Genomic DNA, 26,178 nt, shown 5'->3' with positions numbered 1-26,178 from the left:
CTTGCTCTTGCTGACATTGTTTCCTCTCCCTAAGCAACCTTCTCCCAGTTATTTGTCAGACAAGTCCCTACTCTTTCTTCCTTCACAATCCAGCTTTATAAAATACTTTTTCTGTGACATCGTATCAATTCTCTTAGATGTAAGCTATCCCTTTAGGACTCCTAAGGCTTTGTTACATTCCTTTGTTTAGCACTTATTACATTGTAATATCAGTATTTGCTTACATATCTATCTCTTTCATGAGACTGTAAATTGAATGGGACAGTGCTGCTGGTATCTTTGGTCTATTTTCTAGTGTCTATCATCTGGACAAGGTGATTAATAAATGCTTGTTAAATACATGAATGATTAACAAATCTGATTCTCATAAAATATATGTAGACATAAAATTAAATAATGACAAATTCATTCTTTTAAAATGATTTAAAAAGAAATAATTTAAATCACTGATTAAGTTATTTTAGTGAAATGATTACTGAAATAATTTTGCAAGTTCTGGGTTTAGTATTCAACTTATTAATTTGAAAAATATGCAGTATAGTATGTGTGCTGGTAAAAACACCAAGTTAGGTAGACCTGGGTTCAATCTTAGCACTACAATTACAGACTCCGGGCATGTTACGAAAACGGGAAAACAAATCTGGGAATGGAACCTGAGGACACAACCCAAGTGACAGTGATGAAGCTGAAAAGAGTAGACAGTGAAATGATGTTTAGAAATTTAAAGATGGGAATTGAACAATGAGAACACATGGACACAGGAAGGGGAACATCACACTCTGGGGACTGTTGTGGGGTGGGGGGAGGGGGGAGGCATAGCATTAGGAGATATACCTAATGCTAAATGACGAGTTAATGGGTGCAGCACACCAGCATGGCACATGTATACATATGTAACTAACCTGCACATTGTGCACATGTACCCTAAAACTTAAAGTATAATAATAATAATAATAATAATAATAAAGATACAAAAAAAAAGAAATTTAAACTCCTAGAACTTGATAAATGGCTGGAGTAGGTGGTAAGGGAAAGAAAAGGTAAGACCGATGATACTACTAAATTGGAAGAAAGGAAATAGGGAAAGAGAAATAGATGGTTGTAATACAAGTGTGTGTCTAGGTATTTCCATGCATATTTCAACGGTGATGTATGAGGGCACATATGCCAAGTAGAGAGCAGAACTACATGACTGGGGGTCCAGAGGAAAAATGTGCTCTGAGGATATGAATCTTGAAGTTATTCACCCAGAGATAAATTTATTCGGGAATATTATATAGAATGAGAAGAGGAATAAAAAAGAAAATTCTGGGGTTATCAAAATCTAAAAAGAAAAAACTCTAACAAGACAACAAAAGAAGCCAGGCAAGACAGGATAAAAGAGGTTACAGAAAAACTAATTAATATGAAATTATAAAGCAATGAGAGAGAGAAGATATTTTTGGGAGTAGAGAATGGGTAACAAGTGTGAATGACAGAAAACCAAGATTTCCTAAGTACTAATTCATGACTAAAAGCAACTTCAGATCAATGACGGGTGAAGAAATCAGAACACAGAGCATTAATAAGTGAAGAGAAAGAAAAAGTACAGAAAACAAATGTGAGTTACTTTCTCAATACTTCAGAGAGGAAGAGAAATGTGGCAGAAGCTATAGATGAGATGCCAGAGTGTAGAGAGAATTTGTTCACTTGCTTTGATTTTTAAAGGATACAGGGAATCTAATCATGTCAATACGCCAAAAGGAAAACACCCTAGGGACAAAGAGGCATGGAAAAAGAAATGTATGTTTGAGGAGAAGAAGATTCCTAATTCATTCATATAATTTTTCATTGGTGAATATTCCTCCCCATTCCATTGTGGCTCTGAAATATGGATCAAATCACAAAGGGAAATTTATACAAAATTAGAATAAGTTTATTATCATCATTAGTGTATCTTAATTTTCTAGCAAAAATACAAAAATAGTGTATATGCGACTAAAAATACAAGAGCAGCAAGAGTTGCTGCTTTTCATAAAAGTTTTAATTTTACTTTCAATTAGTGTCAAATATTCAAGATGAATGGTTTTAAGACATGGACATCAGAAACAAATGCTATAAACAAGTATTATCAGGTAAGCACTTTATTTGCCAATTACAGGCATATTATTAATTAACTTTACCATTTAACTTTGACCTAATTTTATAATTATATATAATGTTTATTATACAAAAGTATAATTCAAGTTGTGGTCACTATTTGTCCAAAGAAGAATTAAGTAAGAAACACTGAATTTGGTTGAAGTCCCAGAAAATGGGCAAAATGTTGATTTCCTTTTGTATCTAGAAAGTTGGAGAAGTAATCGTCTCTCAAAAGTAAGCAGGTTTCCAGATGGAGTCCCTAAAGACATAGGTTGTCCTTAGGGGACAAATCATTGTCTGCAATCCAGGAAATCAGATTCTTGCAGAGTACTCTAGTTATACATAGGACATAACTACACTTATCTGTAGGTTTTTTTTTTTTAATATATCAATCTCATATTCAAAGAGCAGCCAGAAAACAGAGGAAAAATAGAAACAGTTCCTGGAAGTCTAAAAATAATTGCTTTGAAACAATTGTGATGGTTTTAAAATACCCTTTCCACCAAAGGTGGAGTTGAATTCCCCCCTCTTCCCTTGAATTTGAGCTAAATAGTGACTCACTTCTAATAAACAGAAAGAGGCTAGGAGACATCGGTAGCTAGGTTAGGAAACAAAGCTTCTTTTTTTTTCTTTGTTTTCCTGTTAAGACACATCGTGACAGACCTAAGCCAATGAATTAGGAGTCCAGTTACCATGAATAGGTAGCTGGAAAGAAAATATGGAGACAGCTCCAGAGATGTGAGTTCTTCCAGCCGAGGCATGTGACCTGTGAGTTTGCCAGCCCTCAGATGACAGCAACTCAAGTCAGGGCAATCATGAGACACCTCAAGTGAGGACCATCCAGCTGAGCTCTTAGAAGAATCCTCATGGCCTCTACTCAAGTTCAATTTACTCTTGTTTCACACGATTCTACAATCTTAGGTGTCAGTTTTCCCTATGAAATTGAAAATGGATCCTTTTTAGAAAAGATATACAACTAGTTCCTAACTAGTTTAATATACTACAGTGTATTTAAGTGTTTCAAGTTTGCTTATATTTCTGTTGTATAGAAATCAGAATAAAACGTAAAACATATTATTCAAATACTTTAAGCTAATTTTTCTTATTTGTAAATTTGTTAGCTGAAATAGAAGGTAACTCCAATCACTTTGAGGACTAAAATTCAATGTTGAATATATACAATGCATAAGCTGTATTTAAGGTATGACTTATGATTTTATTTAATCAATTAAAAATAGTGGGAAAAGCATACTGAATAAACTATAATATTGCTAAAATAATAGCATACATTATTTTAATATAAGTGCTGAAGCAGAGGGGCATGCAACTAAAATTTAGTTCTTTATCAATATTAATATTAGTGACTAAAAGTAATTATCTATTCACAGAATCGAATAAAGCATACCTGTTTAGGTCAAGTTCAATAATACAAATCAAGTCTTAAAAACTTATTGAAAGAAATTCTATCATGACTTAACAATAAGCATGGTATATATTTGTTAAAGCTACAACATATTTCACATTTTAAAACTGCCAATAAGTTATACCCACCCCATTAAGTGTAGGTTAGTGCCTACACATTTCTATTTAAAATCAGGTTTACAAATTAAACCAAGATGGCCCAAAGAGTTTCTTTTTTTCTTCCTCTGAACTATTCACCCAGCACTAATTTAAAGACAAACCACACTACAATTGCCACTTCTCTATAAAATGAGTACTTGGGTACCCATTTCTATACACTTGAGGTGTGCAAAAATGAAAACAACTCTATTTCCCAACTACATCTGAAAGTTGTTCCTTCTTAGAGCATAGTTAAGTCTTCAATGAAGTTTTATTACTTAAAGAAATATTTAGAATACTATTGACATTCTTTGTCTCCAATGATATTTTTAAACTAGTTCAGCATGAAGGCTTTCTCAAGTGTGTGTATGAGAAATTTTAAACTTTTTGATAGATAACTTTCAAAATTAAACCAGGCCAAGTATAGTGGCTCATGCCCATATTCCCAGCACTTTGCGGGAGGCGAAGGTGGTAGGATCACTTGAGACCAGGAGTTCCAGACCAGCCTGGGCAATATATGGAGACCTGTCTTTACAAAAAGTAAAAAATGAAAAATTTAGCTGGTGCGGTGTCACGTGCCTGTAGTCCCAACAAGCTGGGAGGCTAAGTTGTAAGGATCAAGGGAGTTTGAGGCTGCAGTGAGCTATACGAGCTATGATCACACTACTGCACTCTAGCCTGGGCCACAATGTAAGAACTTGTCTCTTTAAAAAAAAAAAAAAAAAAAGTCGGTGGTTCACGTCTGTACTCCCAAGATCGCGCCATTGCACTCCAGCCTGGGTGACAGAGCAGGACTCAGTCTCAAAAAAACAAACAAACAAACAAACAAAAACTGAAAACTGGTAAACCTACAAATACATAGTAATTTTAGTACTAAAATATCATAGAAATGAGAAATTATGTAGCTATCTAGATACATAAAAATTTGCTATCCTTTGTGAAACATGAATGAGCTCCCACTGGAACACCTGCTATGTTGCTCGAATAAGAGTCAATGACAGCTGGAAATCATTCAAGAATGTAATTTAGGCTAGCAGTATTGCTTACCAGTAGGTTGTATCACTGTATATTATGCAAAAACAGTAATTAGTGATACAACTTTTTCATTCTCTTTGACACAGAGTTTTTTCTCTTAAAAAGATTTAAGGATTTTCAAATATATCTTCTGGACCATAGTAAATTAATAGTCTTTCCAGATTTACATAATATGAAAATTCATTTCCTGGGGCTTGTTTACTCCTTATAACTTCAAAATTATTATAGTACTACATTAAACAAGAGTTGAAGACCAATAATTAATAACTAAGAATTTGTCTGAAGAGAGTATTTTCTGATAATTGAGGTTTCAAGAATGTTAATGAAAAACTAAAATGGAAGGTGTTATTATTTTTCAAATAAATATCAAACATTAATTTCACAAAGAAGATCTAATGTTAAATGTTTTCCATTAATTAGCATTGTTTTGGATTACATTAAAGGATATAAAGTTTTATGAGATTATATGCTTGATGCAGATTTGTGTAATCAGACTTTCACATATAAATTACCCCCAAAGATTAGTGGTGGGGTGGAGGTGATGGGCCTTCATTTATCCACAAAGTTGTTTGGTAAGTTGTAATTAGTCTACCACAGAGACCAGGATGACACTGAATTTGTTAAGTAGTTTATTTTATAGAATTCTTTAGATTCCTCAATAAATAAAATAAATTAGTAAATAATGAAATTTTAATAAAAAGTTGACCAGCATAGATAGCTTGACACCCTAACCACTACACAGAAATAATTATTGACTAGAAACTTTTACATAACTTCATAATTGTTAAATGCTAGTCCCTATATAAAGAAATAGGATTGCAAGATTTCTGGCTACTGTAGAAACTTTCACCAAACCGGATGAAGCTACAATGAGACTTTCAAAGACATGCTGAGAAAAATGTCTTAAATAGATAACATAAACCTTTCTCAAAAAAATTGGAAAATAGCAACAATTGTAATTAATTATCTAAAAATTTTACATAGTATAGATAATATAGAAATGATTTAATTTGTTGTACAACTTTTTGCAAAACTGATGTAGCCTTAATGGACTTCCAAGATAAATGCCAAAAAGAATTCCTAATTGGACTATTATACCATTAAGTAGTCTAATTAGATGACAAATACTGGCCCATGATATAATTCACAATATGGACTTTTAAAATTGCATTAGCTCAGACACAAAAAGTCAAATACTGCATGCTCTCACTCATAAGTGGGAGTTAAACAGTGGGCACATGCATGGACATACAGAGGAAAATAATAGGCACTGGGGACTCCAAAAGGGAGGAATATGGGAAGGATAAGGAATGAAAAATCACCTACTGGTAATTGGGTGCAATGTTCACTATATGGATGATGGGCACGCTAGAAGCCCAAGATATCTATTATACAAGATACCCATGTAACAAACCTGCACGTGTACCCCCTGAATCTACAAAGCAAAATAAAGTATGCGTTTCTCTCTGGAAAGTAATAATCTAATGAAAATATGGTGGCATTGCAAAGGCAGTTATGCTGGAAGTCCGGATCTAGGCTGGAGGCTCTAAAGTCTTACCTTTCCACTAGTGAAAGCTGAAAATAATGATAAAATTATTTTTAAAACTGTCTTAGCATTTGCAATAAGTTTTGAACAATAAATTCCCCAAACATCCTTCTTTTGAGACACATAAATGTGCACGCTTAACTCAGAAAAGCACTCCAATCTCTCTAATCCTACCTATCCCAGTTCTGAGCAGTCAAGGGCTGACAGAAGTAATGACAGAATTATGCTCAATGGTGCTGAAAATACCCCTTCTTTAGTGCTGTGTGTTTTGGACCTATATAAGTCAAGGGCATTCGTGATCAATTTTCTTCTTCTTTTATTATACAGACAGAGACAAAAGTATGCATTGTTCAAATGACTCAAACCATAAAATACATGAAACACCCTGGAAGAGTTCTCTTTCCCATTTAAATTGTTTATTTCCAGATTTATACCTTTGATTATATCAAGTTTGGTTTCTATTTCCTTATCTCTAATATTACGGAGCTGAAATAAGTCTTTCCGAATTCTTTTGTACTTAAATCGAAAAGACTTAGCTTTCCAATTCCATTGTTTGTACTTCACAGTCTCTTAGATGATACCCTGTATTGCTTGTAGTATCCCATAAGAATTAGCTGTAAAATAACATTTCTGGTGACAAATAAAGGCATCTGATGACAATTAAAATGACAATGAAGAGCATCTCAATTACCTAAGAAGCAAAAGCTGTTTTCAAACTGCTGTTTGAGAAGCTGTTTTGTGATAACCAAGGAGATTTCAGATTTTCTAATTATGAGCCCATGAGAGCAGAGCTCAATTTCTTCGAAGTATTTTTGATATTGTTAATAACAGATAAATACAACATAGAACCTTCAATAAAACTTTCCATTTAGTTGAGTAAGAAGATAATCTTAATAAAAAGTTAAAACCAGGCCTCTATTCAGTTTAGTCCTGAAAATATGATGGTAAAACATTTGAAATAAAGCACAGACTTCTAAATATAATTTTTTGCACAGCTATCAGGAACACCAGAATTTTTCAAGCTCATGAATGCAGAAGTGATTTGAGAAAATCAAAGACATACAGAATTATCTTTTTAAAAATACTGCTTTAAAATATAATTCTTGCTATGCTACCACTTCTGAAATAAAACAGGTTTGTAAATCATCCATCTTATTTCGATCCCTCCCCAAATCTTTTGTGTTTTCCTATTTAAATCAGAAACTACAATCCAAGAATCTGATAGAGTAAGTTGTCAACGTGATCCTAACTACAGCAATAACCTAACTTCCAAGATATCCCAATAGTTTGTTAGTCTATGAAAATATCACATTGGACAGTTCAGAATACATCAGATTCAAATTTCAAATATAATGACTCATTATAAAATCTGTAAAGCTACATAATTTTCTCCCAAACAGACGTCAATGAAATAAATAAGTAAATAAATCTGTGCTGAAAGAGTGTGAGATGCTTTTGTGACTAAATCATCTGGTATTAAATGCACTATGGCAAGCAGCTGTACTGCATTCCTTACAATTCAATTACTCCAGGTATTTTAAGTGTTGTGCTTCACCCATTCTGAATAGACTTTGTAGTTATAGGGAAAATGCACGAGGCTCAGATTTCAAAGGAAACACTTGTGTTACAGGGCACAGTGACTTTGCCAACTACTGAGAAAGAAGCATTACCTTAAGGCAATGCACAAATTAGGGTCTCCTGCAAATTCAGAGATGTGAGGCACGTGTGGTAGTGTTTCACTTAAAATCTAAAATAAAGGCTTAAAGCCTTAAATAAGTAGCAACCTAACAGTTTAGGAAACTCATCTACATTTTATTAAAATTAAAATAACTTTTGTAATGAAAACTTAATATGCAGATATACTCACAAGATTATTTCAATTAAACCCATTGTATCAATATATAAATATATTTAATATTACACCAGATGCATGACATAGGGCTTATTGTCTTTGTGGGACAGCAAAGCCATTAATTTTCTATAGAATTACAATCCTTACATTTTCTATAGAATTTCTACTGATTAAGCTCATCTCATCTCAGTGTCAAGGTCCCCCGCCCCAAGTTTGGCCGTACCTTACCTAACTCACTTATCAAGAAAATCTTTAGTAATTGCAAATGTATCATATAATTGATGGTACTTTAAGTCTTGATCTATACATATTCTTTACTTCTTGATCTTTAAGTCTTGATCTATAGACATTAGGCCATTTTGTAAGAATAAACATCTGTGTTTAGTTTATTCACAACCCAGTAAATTTTATATACATGCAGGATTGATCTAAAAGTCTATAAAAATGCATGATAGGAAAACTCATTAAAAAATCCCTCTACAGTATGTACTTATGAATGAGTTTATGTTTTATATTCAAATATCAAAATAACCATAACTTAGGTTTTGAAAGTAAATAAAAAATAATTGCTTTTGTGTATTTATGTGGGGACACCAAATTTTCAAAATGAAATAAAAAAAGATCTAAAAAGTGAAAAACTTCTTGGACAAAAGAAGAGTTTATGGACACAATGAAACTGAAATCTACAATTTGACATCCAAACTTGAATTTAAACCAAAGATGACTAATATAAGAAACATTCAAATGTATATTTACATATTTAATGAAACTGCTATGTTACGTTGCTCAGTGTCTCTATATTGCTATATTAACAATTCTGTGATAAGTTTCCACTAATAATTCCTGCCTCAAGAATGATAAATTGCTGTGCCTGCAAACAGGCAGTGAGAGCTACAAACAACATACGGTTTCCTGTTTTCCTTGAATGCCATGAAGCTCAAAGCTGGTTTAAGAACCACAGCATTCTCAATCAGATTTTTAGACATTCCTCAGGAATATGACTATAGCATTATTTTCCTCAATATTAAAACAATGACTAAAGGGATGATTTTTTAAAGAATGGTTTTCAAAAGTCCTTATTTAGAACTCTGAGAAAGAAGACGGTGTTAAATATTCCTTTACCCCACACAACCATCTCAGCACCTTACTGCCAAGTTCTATGTCTCACGAGATAGCTCCACATACTGTTAGCTCAGGCTCTCCTGCCCCCTGGCTCCTGGTTAGATTTGGCCAACGAAACACACAAACAGGAATTCCGAGGGTGGGAGGTGAATTTCAGAACGTGTTGCCCCTCTGAGTCCTCTTGGCCTCACCGTGATGGGGACTGGGTCCTCTCACACAACCCTGCTTCCAGGCACCTGTCTTCACCAGCCTGTGTCAGGACCACAAAAGCCTGGGCACCCTGCCACACCCCATGGCTTGCCTTAATCCTGCCCACAACCCTGCATATAGGCCCTTCATCATTATTATTTTTTTTTTTTTTTACTGTTGAACCCTAGTTATTGTGGCATTTGTTTCCTGCTGAGAAACTAATATTTGAAAATAAAAATCTTTCACAGAATTTTGATTAGCAAACTGCCTAACAACCTGTTACCTGACACATACTAGATCTTAATGAATGCTCTCTTCTTCCCCTGTTCCTATAAGAATCTGCTTGATTTGCTGTAATTACTGTATCCTGTCTCTTCACATTGGGAACATTGCTGGTATTTATATGAGTAAGAGAGAAATTAAAATTCAAAATTTTGAATGATTGAAAAATAAGATAATCACTGCTATCTAAAGTTCCAATGAGAGAGTAAATAATCTTATAATTCATATTTAAGACAACATGAATTACAAAACAAAGGTTGGAGTATGTTACTCCTAGCTTTGCTGTAAATTCTTACACAATTAACTAATTTAAGACCTTTGTTAAAAACAAATCTGAGATTCATTTCCAACTGAAGCCTCCAAGTACCCCTGAAGTTCAGGTTTCACTAACATACATATATATGTAAAACATTTTTTAGGTCAAGAAAGGTCAAGAAACTCAAAGTTTGGAAATAATTTGTAATAAATGTTTTGCTTTAAAAAGTTAGACTAATACTGTCATATTACCTCAAATACAACGTTTCATCATAAGTAAGCAGATAAGAAAATGGAATAGTGCTATGCTGCTCAAGTCTGCCATGATTCACACTTGACAGAACAAGGTTGTTTCCACCATTTGGGAAAATCTGACCAAGCCTAAATATCTCCATAATTGAGGCTTAAATCAATTCACACAGATTGTGACTGCCATTTCCTCCCCATTGAATCAGCTGGACACATATTGTCACAACAATCCCTTACTGATAAGGGTCTCACCATATTCCCTTCCACACAATGACGGTAACTTCTACCAAATACTATTTCAAAACATACCTCTTTTAAGAAGCTTTACTGTTCACTGCTTTATTCTGAAATTCTTCATGATTTATATGCAGTTTAAAATATACTAATTTGTAGTTCTTACCATACTGTGACTTACATCTTGAAAACAGTTCATCAAGAGTCTTTGCATTCTGATCACTGTATCTCCTGGAAGATCCTATCCTGAACTTCAGAGGGGTTCTGGCCACCCCCAAATCATGAGACAGAGATGTCAGTAACCCAGTGCAACTCAGAAAGTCACTGAAATCCAGTGATAATTTAGCCACCTGTCATGTTTATTAAAGAATGAGTTTGCACTAACCCAAAATGAATGTTTGCCCTAAGCCAAAAAGTATTCTACTATTTAAAAACACAAAATTTTGTTTTATATAAAATTGTGTTTTATGTAAAATTGTTTTGCATAAAATAATTTATGTTTAAAATACACAAAATTGTTTTACAAAACTTTATATTTTTATTATGTTTTACATAATTTTATATTTTTCAATAGAGTACTTCAGGATATGTAAAACAATATTTTACATATCACATCAAACTTGCAATGATATGTAATTATGTAAAATATTTTAGTGAAAAGCTTTCACTAAAAAGAATGTTTTCACAATTTTCTAATAAAACTATTTTGTCAAGACAGAATTAAATCCTTTTTATTCCGTCCACTTTAAATTGTTGTTGAAAATCTCGTCATCTTTTCATTTTTTTTCATTCATCCCATTTTGTTTTCCTTCCGGCTAACATAAACTGAGCTTAGGGCATGTGTCAGCCACACAACTGGGGAATGCAAAGATTACCATGGCACAGTCCCTTCCTACAAAGGAATGTGAGGCTAGAGAGAGAGACAAGGATGTAAACACTGCAAGCAGAGGCATGTAAATGAGGCTATGGAAGTCAGAGAACTGAGTCTGGGGGCACCTAACTCTGTATGGAGGGTTTAGACAAAAGCAGGTTAGGCTCTAAGTGAGTCTTAAAGGAAGCAGAAAGGAGAAATTCATTACAAAGAAAACAGGGAGGGCAATAGGCATTCTCACATCTGCAAAGGGCAGCAGGCTTGGCAAGATTTGTTCAGCATCAAAAATCTCAAGGCATATGGAATAACATGGTAGATGTTCATGTGAAATAGCACTGCTTTGTATTTGTTCAGGTTGTACTCACTTATTCACAGTCCTCTTGATTTAGCAGACCTCTTGGCCTTTTCTTTCCACACAGGAGTTTCCATGTTCTTATTCCATCTTCCTTCAAGAGCTGCCCCTCTCTCAACACTTTTATCATTTGATTTTCCTTCTCTGGACAACATCTGATCTCATTCATTCACTATTTCAGATACAGATTTGACACGTCTTGACCAAGCATAAGATATAGTTTCATGTTTTATTACCAGCAGCACCTTTACTGGATTGTCCAGCGTTCTGGTGGTTACTTTGTACTGTTTGAGTTGCAACGACATACAGGGGACATTCCAGAAACAGTAACTCCCATGTTCACTCCTGGTCTTGCCTAATAGCTCATTATCCTCGTATCTAGTTGCTGCCTTCCAACCCCTCATACTTACTCAACTGAAATTCTACTTCCTCCCTTCTTACTCATATGGCCTTTAAGGTTTATTCTGTCGGTGGCTGTATTTCACTTTCACTATCCAGCAGAATTTTGTCATTAACTAATTTTGAGATTCATTTCCCATTTCTCTTCCAATTAGATTGACTTCAACATTTGGCCTTAGAGGAGAGAAACTTATTGTTCAAACTTCTCCAACATTGTGTATTATAAGTACTTTGTAAAAAAAAAAAAAAAAAAAAAAAAAAAGAAAAAGAAATTTCATTTTCCTGCCTTAATAGTTACAGTTACTACCTTATAAAAAGGGAGGAGAACGTGATAGTTGAGGAGGGAGAAAATAAAGAACCTGTATTTTACAATTATTCATGTCCCAATTCAAACCCCACTTCCTCCAGGAAGGCTAAAGCCTTCTACTTAAAATGAGGTTGCTAGAACAGCAGCCACCACATCACCTGGGGTCTTGTTAGAAATGCAGAATATTGGGGTTCCCAAAACTACTGAATCAAAATATGTATTTTAACAAGATTCCCAGGGGATTCATAGGCACATTAAAGTTTGAGTAGTATTAGACTAAAGCACACCTTATTTCTACCCTCCAAAATCATACCTACTTGCTTTGCCATGACAAAAATATGCTTTCTATCTTTAATATCCTGCTAATTTCAAAATATTTTTTGGCTTAAAACTTAAAATATAAAGCATGCATGGCTTACTAAATAGACTGTGTCCTTGTTCAAATGTTTGCCTTGAGGTTTATGAGCTGCCAATATAGAAAATCTGCTGTCTTTTATGTATGTATGTATGTGTAAGTAGTTGACTTAATCACACCTTATTGATTCTGTTAACAAGTCAAAAGAAGGAAAAAGTAAGCTTCACCAGATCAGTTTCAGGTTCTTATTTTTAGCCAGGTTAATAACCCAGTAATCCAAGTTACATATTTGGGTCAACAGTTAAATAATTTTCATTATTTAGATTCCTGTACAACCATCTGTATTTAGCATTCAATCTGCAATATGAGCCCCAAACATGCTATTTGGTATGTATCTGTACTTGATCCATATTATCTAACATCTGAATACTTAAAAAGTTAATCTGTTACTAACATGTCTTTGATTATCTCTTTCTAGTCTCCAGATGTTGCCTAGTCAAATGTCTCCAAAGGGCAAGCAGGAGACACCATGTAAAGTGGCTGGACAGAGTGGTGTGACCAATGGCAAATCAGAGAAGAAACCACTACTTTAAATCTCTGATTCCTGGCAATACCTTGAAATAATATAGTAAACTTCTTCACTGCTATTAAACCTCTGAACTTTACTTTTTTTTTTTTTTTTTTTTTTTTTTTTTGAGATGGAGTCTCTCTGTTGCCCAGGCAGGAGTGCAGTGGCACGATCTTGGCTCACTAAAACCTCCGTCTCCCAGGTTCAAGCAATTCTCCTGCCTCAGCCTTCCCAGTAGCTGAGACTACAGGCATGCACCACCACACTTGGCTAATTTTTCTATTTTTAATAGAGACGGCATTTCACCATGTTGAACAGACTGGTCTCGAACTCCTGACCTCAGGTGATCCACCCGCCTCAGCAACCAAGGGCTGATATTACCGGCATGAGCCACGGCGCTGGCCTAAACCTAAGAACTTTAAAGCATGGTAAAACAGGTTAATTTAAAGCACTTAAAAACTTCCCACACATTTGATTCCACAAATATCCTTAAGGCAATTTCTCCAAAACTACTATTTTTTCATAATGTCCTATCCTCAGACCCCCTTCTTTCCTGCCCTCTCAACTCAGCTGATGATCTTGATAGTTCACTGTGTCTGGGCAAAAGAGAAGCTTTCACATAATTCCCTTCTGTTTTCTTCATTAAACGCTCCAAACTACCTGCTTCTATACGAACAACCTCAGCTTTTCCCATTAGAATAAGTTATATTTTCTTCTCCTATGCCAAGTGCTTTCTCAACCTATTTATTCCCAGCAACCTGCAAACATGCTCTCTAAAAAACAAAAAAGCAAAAGCTTTCCCTTATGTCCCTCTAGCTTTATCCCATTTTTCTGATCTCTTCACAGCAACATCATCTTGAGATAGTTACTTCTCTACTTCCTCGCCTCCCATTCTCTTCTTATCTGCTTAACAAGACTTCTGAGCATTCCTCACCACTGAAATTACTCTCAGAAAGGTCATCAGTGACCTCAATATTGACAAAACCATTGCAGACTTTCCTTCTTCATCCCATTCTCAGCAATAGTGAAAAAGGTTAACTTTTTCCTGTTGAACTCTCCTCCTGGCTTCTGGGACACCAGCCTATCCTATCCTTTCCTCTTACCTTGCTGACCACTGGTTCTCAGCTAACTTCTTTCTGCTCAACTTCTATATAGCTGCATGCCCCGCGGCTCAGTCTAAGGCATTCAACCCTTGTCTATAAAAAACCTTCTTCTTGGGTGATATTATTCAGTCAGTTCAGAGAGTTCCTAATAGCTACATTATTTCCATATTTTTTACCTGTGTCCCACCACTCAACTGACCACTAAACATAACTAAGGATGACATGCATCTCAAACTTCAGCCAAAAAGAAATTACTGATTTCATCTTCACTTTCTCCTGTCTGTTTCTCCTCCTGTGTCAGCAAATGCTTCAACTATCCACCAAAGAGCTTTGTAAAAACCTAAGAACATCCCAGATTCCTCCTTATCCTTCACCCTTCACATTATTTTCAGCAAAACCCATCGGGAATCCCATCAGAACATACTGTGGAACCACTCACCTTCTCCATCTTTACCCCTATCACCCTGATCCAAGTAACCACCATCTCTCACACAGAATATAGCAACAGCCTCTTAACTCTCTGCATTCAGTCTTTCTCCTCCTTCAGATGATTCCCTATAAGGTAGACAGAGTAATTTTTTGAAACTGGAAATAAGAGCAAGTCAGTCCCTTGTGAGAAACTGTCCAGTGCTTTTCCATTTCATTCAAAATAAAACAAATTTTCATTCACTTAAAAGGCCAAAAAGGATTCTGGGGCCAGGCACAGTGGCTCTCGCCTATAATCCCTGCACTTCAGGAGGCCGAGGCAGGAGGATCACTTGAGCCCATGAGTTCAAGACCAGCCTCGGAAACACAGCAAGACCAATCTCTACAAAAAATTTAAAAATTAGCTGGGTGTGGTGGTATGTGCCTGTAGTCTCAGCTACTCAGGAGGCTGAGGTGGAGGATTGCTTGGGCCCAGAAGTTTGATGCTGCAGTGAGCCATGATTGCGCCACTGCACTACAGCCTGGGTGACAGAGCAAGATCCTATCTCAAAAAAAAAAAAAAAAAGATTCTGGCTCATACTGATATGTCTACCTTATTTTCTAATACTTACCCTGTTATGGAATAAAATTCAGTCCCACAGTCCTTCTTTGTTAAATTCCAACCTTATTCCTGACTTAAAGACTTTGTGCCTAGTATTTCTCCTGCCTAGAATGATGGGTCTCTGTATCTTTCCTTAGCTGACTCCTTGTAATTCACCAATTCAGAAAAGCCTTCTCCAACTACCCAATATGATTAGCTCCACCTCCCTCATTCTCTATCACCTCAGTCTACTTATTTTCATTAACTTTTCAAACTTCTTATACACTAATGCATTCCTCAGCATTAAGAACAGTGTGTCACATAAGTGCTCAATCAATATTTGTTGATTTAAATGCCTTTTTAAACATAAATTTATCAATAATAACAAATCACTTTAATCAATTATAAAAGCCTTATAAGCAGCTTTTAAAAATTATGAAGGCAACAAATATTTAGGAAAGTAAGAACATGGTTAGACATAAATACTGTAATATCTTCACCAGATAATTCATTACCACTTGAATTTTCACATTTTTCTTTCTGTAAACTAAATATCACACATATACATGTATTACATATGCATATATGTATAAACATCCATGATTTATGTGCATGTATATATATATAAAACACATGCGTATTTATATATATATATATAAAGCAATGACCCATTGCCATTTTTATAAACACTTGGCTTCGAGTTAGTAAAAATCATTAAAAATATGAGAATTTAAGTTTTAAAGCATGTGCAATAATTTGGTGTATAAATTCCCGTAAGGAATATGTGAGAGAGCACAGCCTGAACAATAGCAAAGAGAGAATTTTCCTGAACTAAATGTAATTCTTAATCGGGATTATATGATTAATTAATATTTCCATTTTTAAATAAAGGCATTCATTTTAAATAGAGGCATAACTTGCAAAAATTATGCAAAGAAATTACATTTTCCTATGTATTGTCATAAAAATTGAGATATGTTCCCTAATTGAATTATCTCTTCTAAAACTAAGTTGAAAACTTCAGGCTGGAAGAGAGTTAAGACTGTGTATTAGCTGGGCCTAGTGGCACATTGCTGTAGTCACAGCTACTCAAGAGGCTGAAGTAGAAGGATGGCTTGAGCCCTGGAGGTCAAGGCTGCAGTGTGCTGTGATCGTGCCACTGCACTCCATCCTAGGGGACAGAGACCCTGACTCAAAACAAAGGACTGTGGGAACTACCTGACCCACAGGAGATGTTGCATGTTTGATAAATAAGTAATGAATTAATTTTTCTGGTCCCATTCTTGAACCAGTCTTGGACCACTATGACTTCACCCAGACTGTATTATCAGATTTCTGTAGCCTCTACATTGTCAAATATGTTATAAAATTGTCATATCTGCATTTTACTTGAGCTTTATAAGCAGCATTTGACAGAGCTGATCACCCTTTCTGCTTTTCATTTGAATTCCAGGTCATCATGTTCTTCTAGTTTTCTTCCTAATTCTCAATTTTCTTTGTGTTTTTCCTTCTCACCTTCCCTGCCTTTACACTTTAAAGTGTGTCAATAACTCATGTCTTGAACATCTCTATCTATACTCATTCCCTTGATGATCTCATCTCTCCTCATGAGTTTAAATACCACTTAAATGGTGGTGGGTCCTAATTTCATGTTCAAGATTGGCCTCCATATATTAACTGCCTTGTATCTAATGGCATACTTGACACATTCATTTGGATATCTAAGCTAAATCTCAATTTTAATATGTCTCACACTGCGCCCCATCTTTCTCTACCTAAAGCTGGTCTATCCATATTCTTCCCCATCTTAGAAAAAATAACAACTACAATGCTTCCAAGTTCTAATGGCGCAAACTGTACAGCTATACCCCATATGCAAAATCTATCTGCACTGCCTCCAAAATGAAATAAAATCCCAAAGACATTCCCCATGATAGTGCAATTAATGATTGCTGGGCAGAAACTGGACAGTTTCCTGTTCTACTTCTCATGTAAAAGTTCTCATTTTCTGTTTTTAAGGAGGGAGGAAGGAGATTGCATTTTGAGAGGGAAGGCAGACTAGGTGAGGAAACAGCAGGCGTATCTATCCCAGGAAGGGAGGAGACAGAGGTTGGGTTCCACCTCCTCTAATCTCTTGAAATTGTGTGGGTAAAATGGGTGACCAGAGATTTCTGGAATCTCTGCAACCATTCCAGAAGTCCTTGCAAGTTGAAGGATCCAGAATCTTCTCCACTGATATTCAAACCAGAGTGGAAACTGCCATCAGTTTTCAAAACATGGTAGCCAAGGCTTGGATGGATTTAGATCTTGCATCAAATGCAGGAAATCCCAGCCTACTGGCTGGCTGGCCAACCAAGTCAATTTCATTCATCTTGCAACAAGGCCTCCTTGAATTTTTCAAGATTAATTTTATGATCACATAGGGATTTATATTCATACTCTTTCCATTTCTTACTACCTTCGTGGCTGCCACCCCACTCCTAGCCACCATCAACTGTTGTATGATTACTGCAATTGCCTTGTCTTCCTGTTCACAGCTGTGCTCCTCCCACCATCTAAAGTCCTCTTCGCACTGCCTAAAGTATGTTCTCAACAAAGCCAGAATGATCCTGAGTAATTGTAAGTAAGATCATGCTATTCATATGTCGAAATGCCTCAAATGGCTTCTTATCACTCAGCTAAAAGAAAGTCTTTACGATGATCTGCATCCTTCCCCAGTTAAATCTGTAACCTCATCTCCTACCACACTTCTCATGCTCCCTCTGTCTGCCACATGGGCACCCTGGCTGTCTGGAGACTCACATCTATTCCATGCAAGGAAGAATGTTTGTTCTGTTTACTACTAGAACCCTAGATAGTGCCTGGCATTTAGTAAACTCCCAATACATGCTGAATAAAGGAATGAATAAAAGCACAATTCCAAAATTTTGTGGCATATCTCAGGCTCTGGATGTTCCATTCTGCTATTGAAACTACTTTTCTTCTCTTGTCTTTCTAAACCCCTAGATATGTTGCTAACATTTAAGGGAGAATAGAACTGGGTTGTAATGTCACTTTTCTTTCTATAGGTATTGTCATCTATGGTGCAATTTTCAAAAAGAAAAATACATTCACTTTAAAGGTCGAAGTCTTAAAAATATTCAAATTAAGGTTTTGTAAACTTCAAAATTCTGTAGAAAATGATACTTAAAACAACCTTATTGTATCTCAGTAATACTATTAAAGCAAAAACACCTTAGGAAAATTAAATAAGCTATTTTAAATTCAGAACAAGGGAACTTTAGTAATTTTAAGTAATAATGATATTCTTTAAACAGAAATTTCATACACGTTTAGGTATGTGTAGATACTATATGTCACAGAGATAAAAATATTTAACTTTTGAAAATGACCAGTCAAGCAACAGTATACAGAGAGAAAACTATTATTTTAGGAATCGAGAATTGCAATAACCTTAATTGCCATTAAACCTTAATTGCAATAAAATATTCATTGCAATTAATTCCTGGTACTTGTACCAAGATTAGGAAACAAGCTATGGGTAAATAAGTTATAAGGCCATCATTTCTTTATCTACATTTATTCTGGACATATACCGCTGATAGCAAATAATGTTAGAAAATATGAATTTATAAGAGTAAATGAAGCAATTCACAAGCTACAGATCACTTTTGCATATTCCAGATTAGCATCACCCTGTTCAACAAACTAGGTTGTCCCATGTCCAGTTTCTGGAGTTATCTTCTATACTGAAGCACAGAAGGAAAAAAAAAACCAAAAACCATAATTTCTAATTTTAAGCATGGCCTTAGAAAGAACATAAGTAACCAACTGAAACCAAGACATTGTTTGCATCAACATACACCCAGGACTGAAAGTACCACCAGTTATTTGGCCCCTGGGTTCTGGTTGCCTAGCAAAAGGAGAGGTATTCAGATGTGTTTCATCTTACAGTTAGAAAAGTGTCATGAGAAGGTTCTGCCCCTAGCCTCTCCAATACATGAGGGGAGAGGAGGCATGCATAGCAATCAACCCCCCAGTAGAGTGTCTGCCAACACTTCTCATAAAAACAGGGAAACAGTAATAACAGCAAGAAACAGTTTACATAGTTGACCCATGTGTCCTTTTTAGGTCAGGTGCCCTCCCTGGTTGCTGAAGTACATTCTACACTTAGACACACTTTGTATAGTAGCAAACTATTTTGAACTTTATCTATAATGTTTTAGAGACTCTATGTTAAAAATATGTAACAAGGGGTAAGTACTCATCAATCTGTTTTATTATTTAAATTCCAAAACATTTCAATACCTTTACTAATAGTTTAGTAGCTCTATGTTATAGGACAATTTTTAGCAGCTCATGAAAATTTGAAAAACTAGGGAAAAAATCCTGAATTATTTGAAGCATTTATACCTTGTTCTCAAGTGTTTCCAATTTCCCACATCGATATCTCTGGTTTTGGTGATATCCTACCTTCCAGAACTTTTATTATTTTAATTTCTCTGTCTTACCTGTCCTCTGTATTTGTTTCATATAATCTTACCTATTCATCCATCCATCCCCTCATTCAACAAGTATTTACTGAGCATTCAACAATATTCAATCAACGAATGTTTACTGAGTAGCCCTTCTATTCACCAAGCTTAGTTATAAAGATAAATAAGGTATGATACTTACCCTTCTAGCAATTCAGTCTTAGAAAGGAAAACAAATATGATATTTCACTGCAAAAGAAATAGGCTTTAATATTATAAATAGGCTTAAATAAGTAGGAATGCAGCAGTGGAATGGCGAGAGCAGAGGGAGCTTTATAGGAAAGACAAGGTTTAAGCTGAGTTTGGAGGGAAAAGTAAGAGTTTGTGGCCGGGCCCGGTGGCTCACACCTGTCCAGCACTTTGGGAGGCTGAGGTGGGTGGATCACCTGAGGTGAGGAGTTCGAGACCAGCCTAGCCAACACAGTGAAACCCCATCTTTACTAAAAATAAAAAATTAGCCAGGCAAAGTGACACACGCCCGCCATTCCAGCTACTCAGGAGGCTGAGGCAGAAGAATCTCGAGCCTGGGAGGCGGACATTGCAGTGAGCCGAGACAGTACCACTGCGCTCCAGCCCAGCACAAGGGCATAAGGAGTTATGCCCATCTTCAAGAACATTGAGTAATTCAATGTGAACACAGGTTCAAATAAACACAAGGGAGTTGACCACTCTGGGGCAGACTGGACAACATGCTTCCCTTTATAAGCTAATCATGGTGGGCTTTAAATTGTGAGCAGCCAGAAGTCAACAGAACTTTTGTGCAACTAAGCAACCAGCACAGATTGGTTTGAGGGAAAAGTCACCTTTACTAATGGTGAGGAGAGTGAGATAAATTAGAAGTAAAGTAGGTACAAAGACTGGCATGGTGGCTCACGTCTGTAATGCCAGCACTGTAGGAGGCCAAGGTGGGCAGATCACTTCAGACCAGGAGTTTGGGACCAGCCTGCCCAACATGGTGAAACTCCATCTCTATTATTAAAAATATAAAAATTAGCTGGCAGTGGTGGTGCGCACCTGTAATCTTAGGTACTTGGGAGGCTAAGGCAGGAGAATCGCTTAAACTTTGGAGGTGGAGGTTGCACTGAGCTGAGATTGTGCCACTGCCCTTCAGCCTGGCTGACAGAGTGAGATTCCATCTCGAAAAAAAAAAATAGGATTGGTATAGTCTGCTAGGTGGGAATCTGTGGTACCAATGTAGGTATAAAAAGAGCAAAGATTAGAATGAAATAGAAGAGAGGGATTCGAAAGACATTTGAGACAGAACCTACACAATTTGGCAAGTAATGGTGTATTGATGTTTGTGTGTGTATGATATATGGAAATGTATGGTAAAAAGTTAACGATGTGCCCAATTTTCTGGGGTTTTTTTTTTTTTGTATGTTTCTTAGAAAGTACTGAGAAGATGTTAGTGATATTCATCAACAACAAAGAGACTGGCAGGTGAGGGTGGAGGAAAAGGATAAGGCAGTTTTTTTGTTTTTGTTTTGACACTTGCAGTGTGCAGTATTATATCTGTGGAGTAACAGTACATGGAGATGGTCCAATGGGCAGTAGGAAACATAAAAATGAAGCTCAAAGACAAGGCTGTCAGCTGGAGATACAGAATATGGAGCCACAAACACAGGATATTTAAAGTCAAAGGAGTAGAGAAGTCCCTGTAGAACGGGAAAAGGACAGAAGTGAAAACTTGGGAAACATACTTTTCAGAGATGTGTGGGAAACAAGAGCATGGGGATATGGAAGAACCAAGCAATGGGATCTTAAAACCCATACGGCAAACGCTTGAAGAAAGCAAAGCTATTCCACAGAAGCAAATGTCTTATCTCACTACAACCTATCAGGTTTGTTTTCTTTTTTTTTTTTTAAATAGACTTAAGGAGTATAAGTGCGGTTTTGTTACATTGATGTATTGTGTAGTGATGAAGTCTGTAATTTTAGTGTAACTACCACCCAAATAGTGTACAATATACACATTACATGTATTACATAATGTAATATACACGTTACATAATTTCTCATCTCTTGCCACCCTTCCCACCTTTCCAAGTCTCCGGTGTTTATCAGTCCACTTCCTATGTCCATGTGCACATAGTATTTAAGCTCCCACATGTAAGTGAGAACATAGGAGATTTGACTTTCTGTTTCTGAGTGATTTCACTTAAGGATCTCCAGTCCCATTCACATTGCTGCAAAAGACATGATTTCATTCTTTTTTATGGCTGAGCGACACTGCATGATTTATGAATTAAAGACTTACATGTAAGACCTGAAATTATAAAAACTGTACAAGAAAACCCAGGGAAAACTCTTCTAGACACTGGCCCAGGCAAAGAATTTATGACAAAGACCTCAAAAGCAAATGCAACTAACACAAAAATAGACCAATGGTGCTTAAACTAAAAAGTTTCTGCACAGCAAGAAATAACCACAGAGTAAACAGACAACCTATAGAATGGAAGAGAATATTTGTAAACTACGCATCTGACAAAGGACTAGTATCTGGAATCTACAAGGAACTCAACTCAATGAGAAAAAAAACAACCCCACTAACAAGTGTGCAAAGGACATGCACAGACATTTTTCAAATAAAAAAAAAACATAAAAATGGCCAATAAACATATAAGGTTTATATTCTTTCATTTTGCCAATGAGAAGAACAACGCCTAGAATGGTTGCTGACTATCAGGGTTCATGTGCCAATAAGCAGGAGAAGCAAAATGTGAACCTGCTGAAATCTAGATCCAAAGCCATATTTTTTCCTCCAAAATCTACTACCACTTCAACAACAGTATCACTGAGAATGACCTAAAAGTTCCAGTTTCTCCATTTACCCCAAATTAAATGTAGGTAATCTCCTTCCTTAGGATTACTGGTTTCTATCACCAATAACTTATTTCTCCCCTTCCTGACTCTGCTACAAGGTCTGTGCTTACATCAACTAATCTGCTTCCATGAACTTAATCTGCTTCCACTTCCCCACAACCAGCCTGCCAATTCCTGCCACCCTGCATTTTTCTCTTCCTCTTCCTCTAATTGATGTATACCCCCAACTCTTGCCTAAGATTCATGTTTCTGACCACCTTCAGAAACAGTATGTACCTCATCTCACCCACTGATTAGCTCTCAAAGTTAGAAATGTTCCATTTGTTCTGTGCTCCTCTGGCATTACTTACAGACATGAACAAAGAATTCTTGTGTCCTTGCTTATGAGCAAATTTTCAAATGAGTCTACTTCTTTATTCTCAACGCCAATGAGCTCTTTAAAGGAAAATAAGGCTTTCCAGACTCAAGGTTTTTTTGTTTGTTTTAAGGCAGTGTCTCACTGTCACCCAGGCTGGAGTGCAGTGGTGTGATCTCAGCTTACTACAACCTTCCCCTCCCGGGTTCAAGCGATTCTGGTGCCTCAACCTCCCCAGCACCTGGAATTACCAGCACATGCCACCATGCTTGGCTAATTTTTTGTATTTTTAGTAGAGACGGGGTTTCACCATGTTGGCCAGGCTGGTCTGGAACTCCTGACCTCAAGTGATCCTCCCACCTCTGCCTCCAAGTGTTGGAATTACAGATGTGAACCACTGTGCCCAGCCCAGACTCAATTTTTAACCCTAAAAGTTAAATGAGTAAAAGAATAGGGGTAGAAATGTAATATTAATAATGTCTGGATATAGCCTGGTTCCCATAGGTTTAAGGACAAAGAGTTAACTAAAATATGCACCAATAGGTAATTGGTTAGTCAAACATTTAACATGAAATGACAGACACATAGGGTATAAGGGGCCAAAATCAGCAGTACTTATCATAGGACACTAGAGATTTTACAGGAAATAGCTCTTTAGCCAGTTTAAAGGTTTGTTTTCTCAGAAGAAATACATTTTAAATAACGATTTGAATAAATTGGATTTTTATAAGAATGATCTACATCTCATTTACATTGTTTTAAAATGCCTAACTCGACAGTATTTCAAATAAAATAGTATTTTAGACTTCACCTTAAATGTGTACTCTAGAAAATGTGTATTACAGTTGGGCAATGCACTTCTCTGCAGCCCAGTTAATGGCCAAGACACAGTTCCAGTGCTAATAGTATCTAAGGGCAACACAACATAAACCCTGGCTGGTTTCTGAATCTACATTTCAAGGATAGACTGAAACCAGTGAAACTAAAAAGAAACTCATATAAACATCCCAGACCAGACATCATACAATAGGCAGTTATTATTATTATTTTTTTTGGAAGCCAGACATGAAAACGAATCACAGAACTGTTCTTTCATGATTTCCATATTACTTAAAACATACACAAATATTCTCAGATTTCATTTTGTGGGTTTGAACTCCCAAGTCTTCCTTATTTTAAGTAAAAAGCAACTGAATACCTATTCACATGGAATAAGCATACAGTAGCCTAGTTGGAAGGGCTCCAGAACTGGCTACTCTGTTTGAAGTCTCACAGATGAAGAAGTCATAGAATTTTTCACTTTAGACAAACACTATACAAGAAGCAGAAATATGAGACATTACAGATGTCATATCCTGCACAGTATTTTGAGAAGAGCTAACAATTTCCTTAGATATTATATTTAAACCATATAAGGAAACATAAAATTAGTTATATATGTCTTGGTAACATTTACTGAGATCTTGAAGTATGTTTGATAATGAGCTAAACTTTGTCCAGGTTATCTCCTTCTATCTTCACAATAATCCTTTGAGGTGAGTATATAATACTAGACACCAGGAAACTGAAGTAGAGAGAAATTAGCAAGCGCCCAATGTCACATAGCTAGTGCATGTCAGTGCCAGAAGTTTAACCCAGACAGCCTCATTCCTGAGTCTCAATTCTTAATCCCTGATTAGTCTCTTGAGTGCCACCTACTTTCTTCAGGGTAAAATAGTTTTTTCTGGTAAAAGTTAAAATAGTGTAATGCCATACTTTATAACGGGCAATAGGAAGTTAGAACTTCCATGCTTCATGAAAATTATCTAAATAAAGAATATCCACCAAAACTAAGGTAAATACAGAAAAAAACTAGAATGTATGAAAATTAACTGCAATGAAAATGCCATTTCCAATGTTTGTTAAATAAGTTTTGCCATCACCAATAACTATTTATTATCAGGCTTTGCTAGTGCATTCCTCATTCATGGAAGGAATATAATAGATTTTTGAAAAGTTTTCTAAATGTTTAGGGTATGAAATGGCAGTATACTCATGAGTTACATGCTAGTAGTCTTAAAGTAATTATGTCCCTTAAAGTTGCAAATTTACTCAGAGTAAATATAAGGTTGTTAAGGATAAGCTGAATATTTTAAATTAATCCTTTGCCAAGGCTTATTTTCATGCTTCAAGTTCACAAATAATAAATCCAAGGGGAGAAAAAAGCCATTGCCAAAGCACTCTTCAACATAAAGCAACCATAAAAATGTATCCTTTACAATGTCATTTACATGTTTATAAGAAACAAAGACCCATTAGGAACAATATATTTCAGCAATCCAGAAAGTTTCTTCTGATTATTAGTCTGAATTTTTCAGATCCACCATTCATAAAAAGGTTCTATCAGGAATTAGGAAGTAAATTTTCAGCTAAGTCAATTAACAGCAAATATACCAGCTGTTTTGCATTTTCACTATATTAACCTTCCTGGTGAGAGTACAATTTACAGCACTTATTAGGAACATTGCATCTAAAGGCATTTAGTCCTACTCTGAATGTCAAGAGCTCTTAGAAACAAAAGGAACATTAATAAACGAATATGCAGAGGAAAATACCCTCAAAGAAAATCTTTTTTCAACTTCATATAAAATAAATGATTAAAGAACAGCATGAAGACTGCTGACTGAAAGCATGAATAAACATTTCTTTTGTACATACCACTTGAAAAATGTCCTTACCATATACTCCATATTAGAGGCTGTTGGATACACCTGACTTCGTAATTTATTATGAAGGTCCAAAATACTCTGCATGTCATTGTCTGTGATGGCCCTTTTCCCTCGTTGTTTGGCTGTCCACCACTCACCATCCTCATCCATGTATTTTTCCAAAAGTTTCTCCAATAAAGTGGCATTGGGAACCACCATGGCTGGAATTGCTCTAGCCATGAATAGCACTGTGGTTACTCTGAGCCACTCCCGCGCGGTACACTTCATAATGAATGACCTCAGGATTTCCCCAGGAAAATCTCCAAGACAGGCTCTTCCACTCCTTTTGGCTATAACGACATGTCATGTGAT

The 26,178-nt window shown here is 35.9% G+C and overlaps 1 protein-coding gene across 1 annotated transcript in view; it reads right to left on the bottom strand.

Moving 5' to 3' along the window:
- Positions 1-26,178, bottom strand: part of CRISPLD1 (cysteine rich secretory protein LCCL domain containing 1) — a 50,620-nt gene that overhangs the window by 22,442 nt on the left and 2,000 nt on the right. Inside the window, exon 2 of the mRNA XM_519815.7 lies at positions 25,837-26,156. Coding sequence (XP_519815.3) covers positions 25,837-26,094 — 258 coding nt within the window. The 5' untranslated portion in view covers positions 26,095-26,156. The remainder of the gene's footprint in view (positions 1-25,836; positions 26,157-26,178) is intronic.

The sequence above is a fragment of the Pan troglodytes genome, chromosome 7 (genome assembly GCF_028858775.2).
Source record: "Pan troglodytes isolate AG18354 chromosome 7, NHGRI_mPanTro3-v2.0_pri, whole genome shotgun sequence".
NCBI classification, from domain to species: domain Eukaryota; kingdom Metazoa; phylum Chordata; class Mammalia; order Primates; family Hominidae; genus Pan; species Pan troglodytes.
Note: the sequence above shows the minus strand (reverse complement) of the source record. Positions and strands in the feature narration are given on the sequence as shown.